We start from the raw sequence: 14,227 nt of genomic DNA, 5'->3' as shown, positions 1-14,227 counted from the left end.
GATGTCAATAAGACACGAGTCAACCAAGCTGGTGCTGTTCAAAGGCCAGTGATTGACAGGCATACCCAGTGTACAGTTACTGTACACACACTCAGTGTACATATGTACATGTGCGATATCACTAACCCGTGTATTTGTGTTTTATTAAAATGTTGTTAACGTGTGATGTGGTTTTATTTCTTAGCTCTGTGTATATCCATGAATATATTACATGTAACAATCTTTGATTCTTTTTATTAAAATTGCGCAATGATAGTGGCATCTTTAATTCAAACAAATATTTCTCCGTTAATATTTGCACAGGAAACCAACAAATGCTTGGCAGAGATTTGGCCACAGCTGCTGGTATTTTGTGTGGGTGTCTGCGTAAGTTTTCTGTTCATATCCCTTCAACTTTGCTTGGGAGAGCAGTTTTCGTTGGTGTTGCGAAGATTGCACCGTCGTTAACTAGTGTGATGTGCTGGTCTGCTGTTGCTGTGAGGCAGAGTTCAAACCGCAAGGAAAGTGTGGTGCATATAATGTAAGCCTATATATTTATTGCTATTTTCAACGCAAAAGTGGACAAGTACAAATGTTAAAGTAAGCAGTTAAATTCAATGATGACAGATCCACATTGTGCTTGTGAGTGACAACCTTCAACTCCTGCAAATAGCAAGTCAAACAATGAACGCCTTGACACTGTTACAATAATTAATATGTGAACATATTGTTCTCACACTGGGGCAAATAGTCCCAGACCCCTCGCTCAGTATAAGGTACTGTATTGTACAATATGATGAATTAATCCTTGTCCATGTATTTAAATGGTCTGTTTATTAGTCCCAAAATGGCTTCAGCTGCGGCTTTGGAGCATTGCAGTCTGGGTTTGAGATCATTATATTAATCCGTACACCAAGATTCATTTTCTGGTGATGTTTCGCTCAATTCTTTATCTTCCATGTTGTCGATATGTTTGTTGCCAGGACCAATATGCATGACTTTGCATTTATCCTTGTTGAATGGTCAACAAATCGCTGAACAAACAACAGGCCATATCCACAGGCTGATATAGAGTACCATCGCGAATCCTGAAACAAGAGCTGTCAGTGCCAGTCACGTCTTCCTTTTCCTCTCTCGAGCCCGTTACAAGAGTCTCCAAACATCTTCCGACTTCCCACTCCTTTCAAAATATAATTACAGCAAAGGCCTAAAGCACATTGTGATATTTGAAGCCTGGCCGACGTCAGACTTCATTAAGACGTGGCACCTACCACTGGCTACCAGCAGCGCAGATTGATGACAACGCCCAGTTATCCTGTGGCAAGATGGCGGACGCAAATCTCGCTCGGCCGCTTGCGATTGGCCGGCAACTGCCAATCTATATATATATATCTATGGCTGACACATCAACAACTGGCCTGGGAGCCCGTCTGCTACAGCATGGCCGGCCGGTGGCATATGCATCTCATTCATTAATCCATTGCCGAAGAGAACTAAGCCCAGATCGAGAAAGAGATGTTCAGGGTGATATTTGCCTCGGAGAGGTTTCATCACTATGTCTACACACATGGTGTTGGCTTCATGGTGAGTGGCTTAAAATCCTAGAGTCTTGAGTTTTGAGCCGTTAAATGACACCAGGTGGATTGACTCAGCCTGCCGTCCTTCCGAGGTAGACAAAAAGAGGACCAGCTTACTGGAAACAGGGGGCACTGCATCAGCGTCACAGCCACACTCCCAGAAATGATGCAAAAAGCAGCCACAGGCAGCATTCAAAATAATATAATACTTACTATGTCTACGGTTACAAGACTGAGGTGCAGACCGACAATCAGCCTCGAGTGACAATCGTCAAGAAACCACCGTACAGTGCTGGAAATATTACATCACAACAACAGTTGATGATCTACAACTACTGTCCGGCTACATTCTGAACGGCTGGACAGTGCACCAAGCACTGTAACAACTGCCGGCTACCTGTGCGCATCAGACCCTTATGGAATTTCAGATGAGTTGCATGTTGCAAGAGGTTTTTTGTGGGTGAACATTTGGCAATACCTGCTGCACATCGGTCTGACATTATCGGAGCAACACAAGAAAGCCATTTTGGGGAAGATAAATATAAAGCCAGAGTACGCCAAGTGGTCTATCGGCCAAGTATTAACCAGGATATACAACGCCTTGTTGTCAAATGGTCTACATGCACCAAGTAAAAACCGGCTAACAGCAAAGAGCCACTATTGCCACAAGATAAGGCCCCGTGGCTCTTGCGGAAAACTAGGAGCGGACATTTTCCACTTCGCCAGGAAGCATGTGGATTATTTCTCCAAGTATCCTGAAGTCATACACATTTGTGGTCTCATTGAAAAGCAAATCGTTGAAGCTCTGAAGTCTGTTTTCGCTAGACATGACATACGGAAGGAGTTATTGCTGACAACATGCCATTTGCCATTCCCGAGCTCAGGAAATTTGCCCAGGAATGGGGGTTCAAGGTAACGACCTCAAGACACAAATATGGACAATCCCAACGTATTGTACAGGCGATCAAGCTCAGTACTCAGAAAGGCCTTCAAGGTGGTCACAATACCCATTTGACATTAATGACAAACACGAACACACCACTGGTAGGTCTTCTATATTTCCCAGCACAGCTGTTAATGAGATGGAGGTTCGGAGATCAATTGCCGTGTCGGGAACAGGCCCTGGAACCACAAGTTCCGACTGATGCACGTTGTTTGTTGGCACAGACAGCAATGAGCTAAACATTTCTACAGTCGTGGCAACACAAAGCTCACACCATTACCAGGAGACAACGAAACAAGACCTGGGAGCTGGCAGTTGTTACATCTACATGCCACACACCATGTTCCTATCTCCTCACCACTCCAAAGGGGCACATATACCATCAGAAACATAAGAACCCCCTCCCCCCCCCCTCAAAGGGAGACTTTCCAACCAGTTCTTCACCAGAATTTTTACTGCCAGGAACAGAGAGAGCTTCCAGAACACTGCACACCCAACATTCTTCTCGTCTCACCAGACATCCAGAACATTTTAAGGACCATGTCATGTGATTTTACTCTCCACTGCTTATTCAATTCCATGGAGCCATTCGAGAAGTTGCTTTCAGTTTTCGAATGCATACTGACTACTTTGCCTGCGCTTCTGCTCATCCTTCTGTCGTGCCTGTATAATTGTGCTCCTGAGCTTACATCCATTTCAATAGTGGTCATATACATCCAATAGTGGCGCATAGAGAGAATTGGGGTTCTCCACCGTGAACCCCCAGAATTATGAAAAATATTTTTAACCCCAAAATCCTCTCCCGTGCATGCCACGAGTACAACCACCAGTTTTCAACTCATTCCATCCAGCAGTTCAGGAGTGAATAGATTATCAAGTCAATCAAACATATAGACAAATCAAATGACTTTGAATCAAATGAAATAATCAAATGATAGTACGATTGCTGTACTTGTGTATTTATTGCCACAATTTTCCTTGTGTTTAAAATTTAAATTTGTAGCACAGGGGCGTTTTCTCTTCCTACCATCAATTTGTTAGAAAGAGGAAGCCGTTACAATAGCATGGCAGTTACAATGTTCATGCGCACCATTTCAAAATCGGCCAATCACCATTCAGCTATCTTGGGCCACGCCTCACGTGTACTCGTATTGGATTGTGTGAGCAACAAAAGAGGACGCACTCCGTGAATGTGACAATATCCAAGATGAATGTGAAAGAAGTACAAAAGGACATCCAACATCCGAACTGTAATTCACGCACTCAGCCAATGGGGTGTGCTCAGCTAATCGGAGCTCCCGAATGGTGAGCACCCCTCTCACGCTGCACAAGTTTGCTATTGGTTCACACGTGCACAGGTTCGAGTAAATGTACCGTGAAGCCTTGGTCGCATGAAGATAATCAGTATGGTGACCTTGAAGGTGTAGAGCAAAAGACAGATAAACATAAACAAAGGGATTTGCTGCCTTCAATTTTAGTGCCTGAGGAAGATGTTCTCATCCCGATAATGGTGGTAGATTTGAGCTGACATTTTTACTTTAATGTTCGTAGATAGCAGGGAGAATGTACCAGCACGGACATGATGAAGATGGACCCTATAACACCCTGAACGTCAGGTGCAGAATTATCAGCTTGTTATTTCACAATGGAAGACAATCTGACCCATTTTCCATTTTTAAAAACAGTAAGTCTTATCCTCACATTACAGTGTATGGGATATCAGCTTAATTAGAAGCAAAATGGGTTTGAAATTACAATTTCTACTTCACTGCTGAGTGCAATTATCTTTATGAATAGTTCCATGAAGAGGGCAAAGAAGGAGCTTTACAAGCTAGTAGAGGATTACTCATAGGATATGTTTCTCAATCCTAAGGACACCGGGTTGTTTTCGATGATGCCGAACAAGATGCCCCGGGCCCAGGAAGAAATGAATGTCGAGATTTGAGGGGTCAAAATTCATTTACACGAGCTAAAGCCGAAGAAGAGATGGGAAGAACCTCTGACCTGAAAGTACACCAGAAAGCAGTCGAGCTTCCTTTTGCTGGATCCACGATCAAAGTACTGCCCACAGGTGTCCAAGAGGGTACAAACAAGCCGGATGCGAAAAAGGTGCTCAGGTGGATCAAGGACAGAGGGACTGCCATCAGGAGCCACCCCAAAGGAGATGAATGAGTAGAGGGTTCGAAAGATCACAGCCGATTCTACCATGCGGTAGTTGTAGAGCTCCCCAAGAAACTTTGTTATGCTGATTCTCCGCTGGTTGAACTTTGGGTGATTGATCTTTGGGAATTAGACAGAACCACACACAGCTATTAGGATAAATGCTCATTACATGAAACAAGTTTTAAAAATAAAATCAAAACACGTGAAGAATGTACATGACCGGTCAAAAGTTTTAGAACACCTCAATTTTTCCAGTTTTTATTGAAATGTACGCAGTTTAATGTCTCAATGTACTCTGAAATTAAGCATACAACAAATAAACAATTGGAGATAAAAAAGAAATCATAGAATCATTTTGTTTAACAAAATTTAATTTAAATTTTTGACTCAGCAAAGTAGCCACCTTTTGCAGATATAACCACCGAACACACTCGTGGCATTATTTCTACAATGGAAATCAAATATTGTTCGGGAAGTTCTTCCCAATACTGTTGCAGAAGTTCCCACACATGTGTTGCACTTGTAGGTTGCTTTGCTTTCACCCTTCCGTCCAGTTCATCCCAAACCAGCTCGATGGGGTTTAAGTCTGGAGACTGATGACCATTCCATGATTTGAAGCCTACCGTCTTGTTCTTTTCTTTGAAGGTAGTTTTGACATAGCCTGGAGGTGTGTTTAGGGTCATTATCTTGCTGTAGGATGAACCCCTGACCAACTAGGCGTATACCAGAGGGTATTGCATGGCGCTGCAAAATGCTATGGTAGCCCTTTTGGTTCAGGGTGCCAGTCACTCTGTGCAAGTTGCCGACTCTGGATCCAGCAAAAGAGCCCCAGACCATCACGCTTCCTCCTCCATGTTTGACAGTTGGTGTCACACACTGAGGAACCATCCTTTCGCCTACTCGACGGCGTACAAAAACCCTGCGTGATGAGCCAAAGATTTCAAATTTTGATTCATCGGTCCATAAGACCTTCTTCCAGTCTTCAGTAGTCCACTGGCGGTGCTTCATGGCCCAGGCAAGCCTCTTTTCACCCCTCAGCCCAAATTGGGCTAAGGGGTATTGTCGTCACGGGCGTCGTCCGGGCGTCCGTCAACTTTTGGTTTCCGTCAATTTCAAGGAGAACGGCTTGTCCGATTAAATCCATTTTTGCAGTGTGTTGGGGTTGAGTAGAGGAAGGTTCCTTTCGAAAATGGGCGCGCTGCGATTTTCAATATGGCCGCCACGGCAGCCATCCGGGCGTCCGTCAACTTTTGGTTTCCGTCAATTTCGAGCAGAACGGCTTGTCCAATTAAATCCATTTTTGCAGTGTGTTGGGGTTGAGTAGAGGAAGGTTCCTTTCGAAAATGGGCGTGCTGCGATTTTCAATTTGACAGCCACGGTAGCCATCTTGAAATTGGTTTCCACCATGCATGGGCTGAGGGGTTACGCCCGCTTTGCGGTGCTATTTATTTTATTTTGCCATATTAGCAATGGCTTTCTTACTGCCACTCGACCTGTCAAACATGCAGCTCGAAGTCTTCTCTTCACAGTTGAAACTGAGACTTGCTTACTTCGACCAGTGTTAAGCTGTGCTTGAAGCTGTTGTCCTGTGAGCCGCCTATCACGCAAGCTGTTGACTCTCAGAAACTTGTCTTCTGATTCTGTTGTGGCTTTGGGTCTGCCAGACCTCTTCCTGTCAGAGTTTCCTCCAGTTTCCAATATACTACTTCCTGCAGTGCAATATTGTCCAAATAATGCTTCAGAGGGTGTAATGCGCATCGTCTGTTCCAATACTGCTTTTATACAGACAGGGTTTGTAATCAGGTAATCAGCAGAGGTTGGGACACCTGTAGGAATTGTTTGCATCAACTTTCAAGGCTTAATTTATTTACATTGCTGCAGAACAGCTGTAAGTTGTGAACCCATTACTTGTTCCCTGAAGAAGGCCTTTTTTTACAATATAACTGTGAAATTTAAATAATTTTCCCGTTTTTGCTAACCTAAACTTTTTTTTTTAACCTCAAGCAGTTTACTGCTTACCTTTGTACCATTTCAGGTTATACACAGGACATTAATCTGCGTAAATTTCAATATAAACTGGTAAAATTGAGGTGTTCTAAAACTTTTGAACGGAAGTGTACATAAAGTACACTGATGCAAAAAAAAAAATTCTCACACCTCCATGCCCAGTCGGACATCTTCCAGAACTCCATCCACCACTGCAACACCAAGACTCTCCTGGTAGGGTACCAGGCCTGCCAGGAGGTTGGCCACACAATGTATGTTGTTGTACTTGACATTCCACATGGAAACAAGGCAACGAGTTGCATACAGCCTCACCTCCACGTCCGCCCACGGCAGCTTGCGGACCTGCCGTAGAACCTGTGCAGCAATAGGTGTGTGGAGAAAAAAAAAGGTATCGCAACAAATTTTCTGAAACGAGTCCAGACATATCTGAAACGTTTACCTCCACCATCCAAGGTGGATGGAGGTTTTGTTTTCATCCATGTCTGCCTGTTTGTGAGCAGGATATTTCAAAAAGTTGTAGACTGACTTGGATGAAAGTTGGTGGATAGGTTGGGTGTATGACCAGGAAAAATCGACTGGTTTTGGTCAAGATTTGAATCTGAATCCGGATCCGAGAATTTTTTTAAAGTGATTCTTCACCATTGGGTGATAGGATAGAGTCAAAAACGATATGTAGCACGATATTTCAAAAAGTTGTGAATTGGTTATGACAAAACTTAGCTGATGAGTTGGTGAGATGACAAGAACAAGCCGATTCGATTTTGGTTTAAGCCCGGATCCAGATCTGCTTTATCAGTGGGATACAAAACCTGACCTGTTTAGCCAAGCAGAGGTATGTGCTCCACCGAGTGCCATTCTAGTTTTTAACTCACCTGGAACATAGTACCAGGCAGCTTATGCAATGACACGTCATACATCCGTCAGTCAATCCGTAAACACTTGCTACTTCAAACTGCTGATGAGATTGTGACCAAACTTGGCACAAATTATATTTGGTATGTTGTAACTAAAGTTTGTTCACGGCATTAAAAAAATCTATATATCGGGTACCTCCTTCGACCCCATAAAACATCGGGGGTCAAAGTGCAAGTTTGTTCACGGCATTAAAAAAATCTATATATCGGGTACCTCCTTAGACCCCATAAAATATAGGGGGTCAAAGCGCATGTCGGTTTCCTTCCCCCCCCCCCCCCCCCCCACACACCCAAAATAGGCATTAGCTTTTTCTGCTGAAACTACAAAGACTTTCGATGAAACGAACAGGTATTTTTTGGTTTAAAGTCGCATGACTATGTTAGTATGATTGTTCATACTACCCTGTATCCTAACAACCATTGATATTGGTTTAAAAACCGTAATACTGTTTAAAATATCTATAGTTGGTGTCGTATACTGCTTTATTCTACCAGGTGAGCTTCCAGGGGTATTGCCCCTATTTTTAAGGAAATTTGAGGTAATTAGTAAGAAAGGATATCATACAATTGATAAAGAAATTGAATTGGTGGGATTAACCACTGTGTTGTTAAGACAGGGGGTTTTAAGGGTGTCCGACAAACGAAAACATACGCACTAATCAATATGTAGTTACAAAGGATAAAATAAAAAATAATTTTTTTTAACAGAACAGAATGCTTGGGGATGCAAAGTCTTCAAATAATTTTAAACCGTTTTATGGAATTGAATTGTGAAAGCTACGGTCAAAACAAGTCAAACAAAACAAAATAAGTGGTCAAACAAGTGGAACATGTCTTTCAATCCTGACAACTCTCACACTCTCTCTCTATGTCTCTCCGAAAAGACCAAATGGAAAACCCTCCAATCTACTTTCTCAACAATCCTCTCCAAGAAGTTCTGTCACTCAAGCTTTTGGGTCTCACTGTCTGCCATGATCTTTCCTGGGAAAACCACATTTCCAAGCTGGCCTCCAAAGCCAGTCGCCGACTGGGCATCATCCGTCGTGCGAAGTCCTTCCTTGGCACACCTGAGCTCCTCACCACATACAAGGCTTTCATCCGCAGCTCAATGGAATACTGTTCTCCCCTCTGGGCAAGTGCTCCTGCCTCACACCTAGCTCGGCTTCACGCTGTTGAGACCAAAGCTTTCAGAATCATTGGAATCTCCCGCGATGAAGCTAACTCCGAGGGCCTTTCACTCACTCACCGTAGGCAGGTTGGTGGTCTTTCTGTCTTCTACCGACTCCTCTCCGGCCTTGCCCCCCCCCCCCCCCCCCAGCTCTCTGTCCCCCAAATAATCCTACAGGTCGCACAAGATCTGCCTGGAACCCTCTTATAGTTAAACTGCCAACATCAAGACTCTCTATTCACCTTCACTCTTTCATTCCTCTTTTCTCCCACCTCTGGAACAAACTCCCTCACTCTTTTCAATCCCACTCCTCCCTCCAGGTCTTTAAAACAGCTGTACACCACCATCTCTTGTCTTCCCCCATCCAAAACCTTGATCTTTTCTACCCCAGTTAATTCACCCCAGATCAATTTTTTTGAAATACCAACTTCTTTCCTGGAAGTCCTAGCAGTGTCCATGTGTTTTTTTACCCCACTCCCCCCCCCCCCTTTCCCATGCATTCTCCCCCCAAGCCCTCCCCTTCCCACAGATTTCCCAATGTCCCTGCTCTCCATCTTGTCTCCCGCTCCCTTTATCATGTTTTATGTTTTGTGTCAGTCTTGTCTTTTTGTGATCAATGTTAGCTCTTACACGAGCCTCGATCTTGTATACAGAAAAAAAACAAAAAACGATAAACATAAAACCTTTCCAGATTATAATTTTTATTGGCGTAGTTGGCAGGTCGGTTCATGGAGTATTTTTTTTTTTTTTAAATCAAGGTTCGAATGCTACATGATGGAGTAACGGAGTCCTGCAAAGGAAAAACAAACAAACAGAGAGGCAACGCTACCTTTTCTGTGGTGGCCTTTGAGAGATCCCGGTAGAGCAACTTGCGAATGTATTCGTGCAAGGGTGGCCTGGCGGCACGCACGATGCACTCCACCACAGGCGGGTTGCAGTAGTAGTACGCATTCTCAACAAGAGTCACATAGCGCCCATCCAGCATCATCGCCTGTTTCTTGCGCATCATCTGTTCCTGTGAATAACCGTACGTTCAACGAGCTGAAACAGAATGTCATCAATTTGTGTGATGCCACAAGCAACATGGCCACCAATACAATTCGTCACTCTGCTTGCTCCTACACTTACCAGCAGAACGTTTGTACAGAGGTGCGATTCAGGAGATCGAAAAAGAAAGCGTCCGCACGTTTCCAAGAGAGTGCACGCCATGTCAATGTGATGATGTGAAAAATCAGACAAGAGCATCTAAGTTGGAGACAAGGATTCAAGTATCGTTTGCCCCCAAATAAATCCCCCACCACTCCCACCCAAAAATGTAGTTGCACAGAAAATTGCAACAAAATGTAATGACATGCCACTACGAACACAATTTTAAAAAAAAGTGGAGATCGATACGAATTTTATATTTCAGAACCATCTACATACAACATAAGTAAAAAAGATGGGAATTTGATCACTGTCCTAACATGTGCAAAGTCGAGGGACCCCAAACATATACAAATACAGACATCCTGCCTGATGCACCGTACTCTGAACGAGTGTTACAGAGTGTTATATGAGTGTTACACAGTATTATATGAGTGTTACAGAGTTCCAGTCCTGCCGAAATAGTTTCTGGGCCAGGGTCATGCTGGGTGGTTTGCCATTGCCTTCCAAGCAGTAAAGGCAGGAATTTGCAATTTGTTGAGGGTGCTGGTGATAGCTCGCCTTCTCTTCACAAAGGACACCGTGGGATCTTTAATATCCACCAACTAATGTTTATTGCTGGGTCAGGATTCAAGATGACAGTTTATTGCCGAGTCGGGATTCAAACCCATGCTAGACAGCTGAGAAGCGATTCTGCGTACCTCTAAGCCACCCTGCCAGCCCAAATAAAGAAATGCTTACAAACAAATGCTCTCTATCCATTCATCCATACAACTCCCACATAGGTTTCATTTCCGCGTGCAAATCACCCATTACAGAATACCTGATACGTACACACAAAAAAGCACTCAAGCTACCGTGGAGCATTTGGTATCTGCCAAACAAGTTATCAAATGTGCTCAAGTACAGAAATGCCAAAACCTGTTCCACAGGAGGAGCATATCCGATGAATGCCAAATTGCCAAAAGTCTTCATCCTTATGGGAAGGGCTACCAGAAGATTCCGGTTGGCAAGATCGCAGCTTTCATTCAGGGACAAGGAAGGCATGATTAGGTCACAAATGTAACCAATCTATGTTATAAACAAAATTGTAATGTCTAAAAACACATTTCAGTGGGTGAGAACCAATGCTGGATAGGTTGCTAATGTAGATAAGGCAAGGGATTTATAATATGGTCAGGTTACTGGCACACAATGGCCTATGAGAAGATATTTAACTTGCACGACTTGAATACGAGCAGACAGGACATCTGGCTTAATTTCCTTCTGAAGGATAGCACATTCATTGATGCAACATCCTGTCTGCGAAGCACGAGGGTGACATTTTATAGTTGGACTGGGAATCTAACCCAAACTAGACAGCGTAAAGGCACGTGTGCCACTTCTGAGCAATCCTGTCTAGCCCGATAGGCACATTTCTGGAGTGTCTCAGGCACATGGTGCAGCTTGTCTATCACAAAGATGTTAGCAGACATTAGTGTACAGCATCTTTAAATGAGCCAGGAGATAATAGACAAATCAATACAGTACTGTGCATGGGATTTTAACCTGGAGTCCCTGCATCATCAGCTATTTGCACAGATACAAACGCCAGGCAGGCCAAACGCCAGTGTCCTCTACATTTTCAAACAGAATACCAACTGGTTTGCAAAAATGAATTTAATCCCTCATGAAGAGGAGCCGCAGGTGCAGATGGAGGCTAGCAGGACAAAGGAACAAAAAAAAAAAAAAGGCTACAAATTATTACAGGCAGGAGAGGAGATAGCATGGACTACAGTTTTACAGGTGTCACACAAACCTTGAGACACTGCAAAGTGTCGGTTTTTTGGAAAACCTTGAACTTGGTAAGCTCTCCAATGAACCTCACAGTCTTATTCTTTGTCTCGATGTTTATTTGGTCCTTTTTCCGCACCTTGCAACGACAATCCCCAAAAAATTAAAATATATAATACAACTGTATCCTTCAGACCAGTGATGCACGACAGAGGCATAAAAACAAATAAATAAATAAAGGACGTACATGGAATCGAAAATCGCCCTTGAGCATGGTGGCGAGGTCTTCCGCTACATCCGGCATGCAGGGGTGCAACGTGGCCACGAGACGTGCGAAAAATGGCAGCAGGTCCAGCCTTGGCAGTGTAGACAATGCAAAAAATCAATTCAGCCTCGTAACTATGCACCTACTTAACTAAATGACTAGTGCGTGCTCGTACAAAAAAGTGTCAACCTTTGCCTCGGTACAGTAAAAAAGAGCCCGCACGAGCTTCCGCCGGTTCCCCTTGGTATTCATGTTCATACAAAAGTCCGTGGCTGCCTGGGAGAGCAAGACGGGCAACGTGTCAGCTCAGAATGCAATGTCCTGTAACTATTTTGGATGTCTTAAAACAACCTGTTTTGAGGACTCACTAGTGTTCATCAAATATATATATATATATATATATATATATATATATATATATATATATATATATATATATATATATATCCTGTATGAAAATGGCAAACATAAACAGAAAGACCAAAAAACAACCCGAGAAAATACTGGCATTGAAGCAACAAAATTAATGTGTAAATATGGGGGCAAATCTAATGGGACTACACTTCTTAAAGGTGAAAATTCTAAAATATCCTTCAAAATCCTTATGAAAATGGAGATACTCATAAAATGGAGATTTACCACTTACACGGGTCAAGGCAATCAGCCAAATTTTTTTCCTCTTAATGGAGGCTTTCCACAAAAGGCGAATGATAAGCAACATATGTAACTATGTAGCATATTATGTAACACTCCCGATTGTCCCTGCTCTCAAATGTTGCGTTTGTGTGCTTCTCCTTCTCTCCCCATCTTGTCTACTGCTCACCTTATTATATACTTTGTGTGCCTGTTTGATTTTTTTTTTTGTGTGATAAATGTTAGCTCTTTCACGAGCCTTGAATCTGTATACAAAAAAAACAAAAAAAAACTAAAATAAAACTATTACATTTTTGCATACAAATTAAAAGCTTGTGGGGGAACTAGAACACCCAATGAATCAGGACAAAACAGAACAAAAGGAACAGTAGAAAGAAAGAGAGAGAGCAACAGCAACAGCAGGGCCTATGGACAAACAAAATGGAGACGGACAAAAGGGAAGCAGGTAAGAATGAGGGGTAGGGAAGGATGCACAAAGGGTGGACAAAAAGCAAACTATCAAGAAAAAAAAACTGGAGACTGAGAAAGAGTTCGGCTTGGGGGGGGGGGGGGGGGGGGGATTAACCGGGGTAGAAACGATCATGGTTTCTGAGATGGTGGTAAACAGTTGTCTTGATGCCCTGAGGCTGGGGGGAGGGTGGAAATGACATTGAAGAGACTGCAGAAGTTGGTTGCACGAGTGGGTTAAAAAAATATGAATGAATGAGTGGAGGTGAGCAGTGATTCTGGATTTTGGGAACTTCACCAAAAGCAGGTCGATGGTAGACCGTGTGCACCCTACAGAACCCTGTGGGAATGAGGGGGTGGGGGGAGGTGACAAACATGTCAAGAGCAGAGGGTGCAAGACCAGAAAGGAGGCGATTGAAGACAGAGAGACCACCGACCTGTCTGCGATGGGACAGTCATGGGCCCATAGACTCAGCTTGATAATCATCCCGTTTATTTTGCATCTTCTTAAGCGTGCAGCACTGAGTTAGATGTTGCTATGTAGATAACACAAGTAGTTGAGAATTACTGTCATTTCTAGAGATAGACCAAGGTTGGCATCCAACACAGGTCAATTTATCTCTATATATAAAGGAGGAGTGTCTGTGTGTGTGTCTGTCTGGATGTCCGCTTATAACTCAAGAACTACACATCGGAGAAAAGTTTTAGACACAGATTCGGAATCAGCATAAAATCCCGGTGGTTTTAGGCTACGTTTTATTTTAATATCAATGGTTTTAAAAAACCGCGCCAGCTGCAATTCCATGGTGTAGTTTGTGGCGGCGCTAGACGTTCGGGGTTTATTGCAATGGTTTGTCGGGTTTGGCTGTGGGTCCAGAATAGCTCCCATTTCCTTATGTTCTTCCACTTTTATTTTGATTCTTCTGTTACAACGCCTTCCTTATCTACCTTATATCCCCCCGACGAGGCCTCTACATAATTTCATGCGGCAGAATTTCGTGCATTTTGAGTGAAAGAAGTGAGACGAAGTTGTAGGAGGAAGAAGAGGCGCGATCACTGTGGAGGCCTTGATCGTGAGTGGAAATGGCGGGAATTGCGTTTGTATCGCAAAGTAAAGGATCTGCATTCATTTCTGAACTTGCATTGGTGGATTGTTATACATCTGCATTATTTTTCATAAAAAAATTTATG

The 14,227-nt window shown here is 43.2% G+C and overlaps 1 protein-coding gene across 1 annotated transcript in view; it reads right to left on the bottom strand.

The window, feature by feature from the left end:
- The window catches only part of UPF2 (UPF2 regulator of nonsense mediated mRNA decay), a 105,642-nt gene that overhangs the window by 33,783 nt on the left and 57,632 nt on the right, over positions 1-14,227 (bottom strand). Inside the window, 8 exon segments of the mRNA XM_068135749.2 lie at positions 4,504-4,779; positions 6,820-7,023; positions 9,581-9,766; positions 9,880-9,996; positions 11,696-11,809; positions 11,918-12,026; positions 12,125-12,144; positions 12,146-12,211. Coding sequence (XP_067991850.1) covers positions 4,504-4,779; positions 6,820-7,023; positions 9,581-9,766; positions 9,880-9,996; positions 11,696-11,809; positions 11,918-12,026; positions 12,125-12,144; positions 12,146-12,211 — 1,092 coding nt within the window.

The sequence above is a fragment of the Myxine glutinosa genome, chromosome 1 (genome assembly GCF_964187855.1).
Source record: "Myxine glutinosa chromosome 1, kmMyxGlut1.1, whole genome shotgun sequence".
In the NCBI taxonomy this organism is placed as follows: domain Eukaryota; kingdom Metazoa; phylum Chordata; class Myxini; order Myxiniformes; family Myxinidae; genus Myxine; species Myxine glutinosa.
Note: the sequence above shows the minus strand (reverse complement) of the source record. Positions and strands in the feature narration are given on the sequence as shown.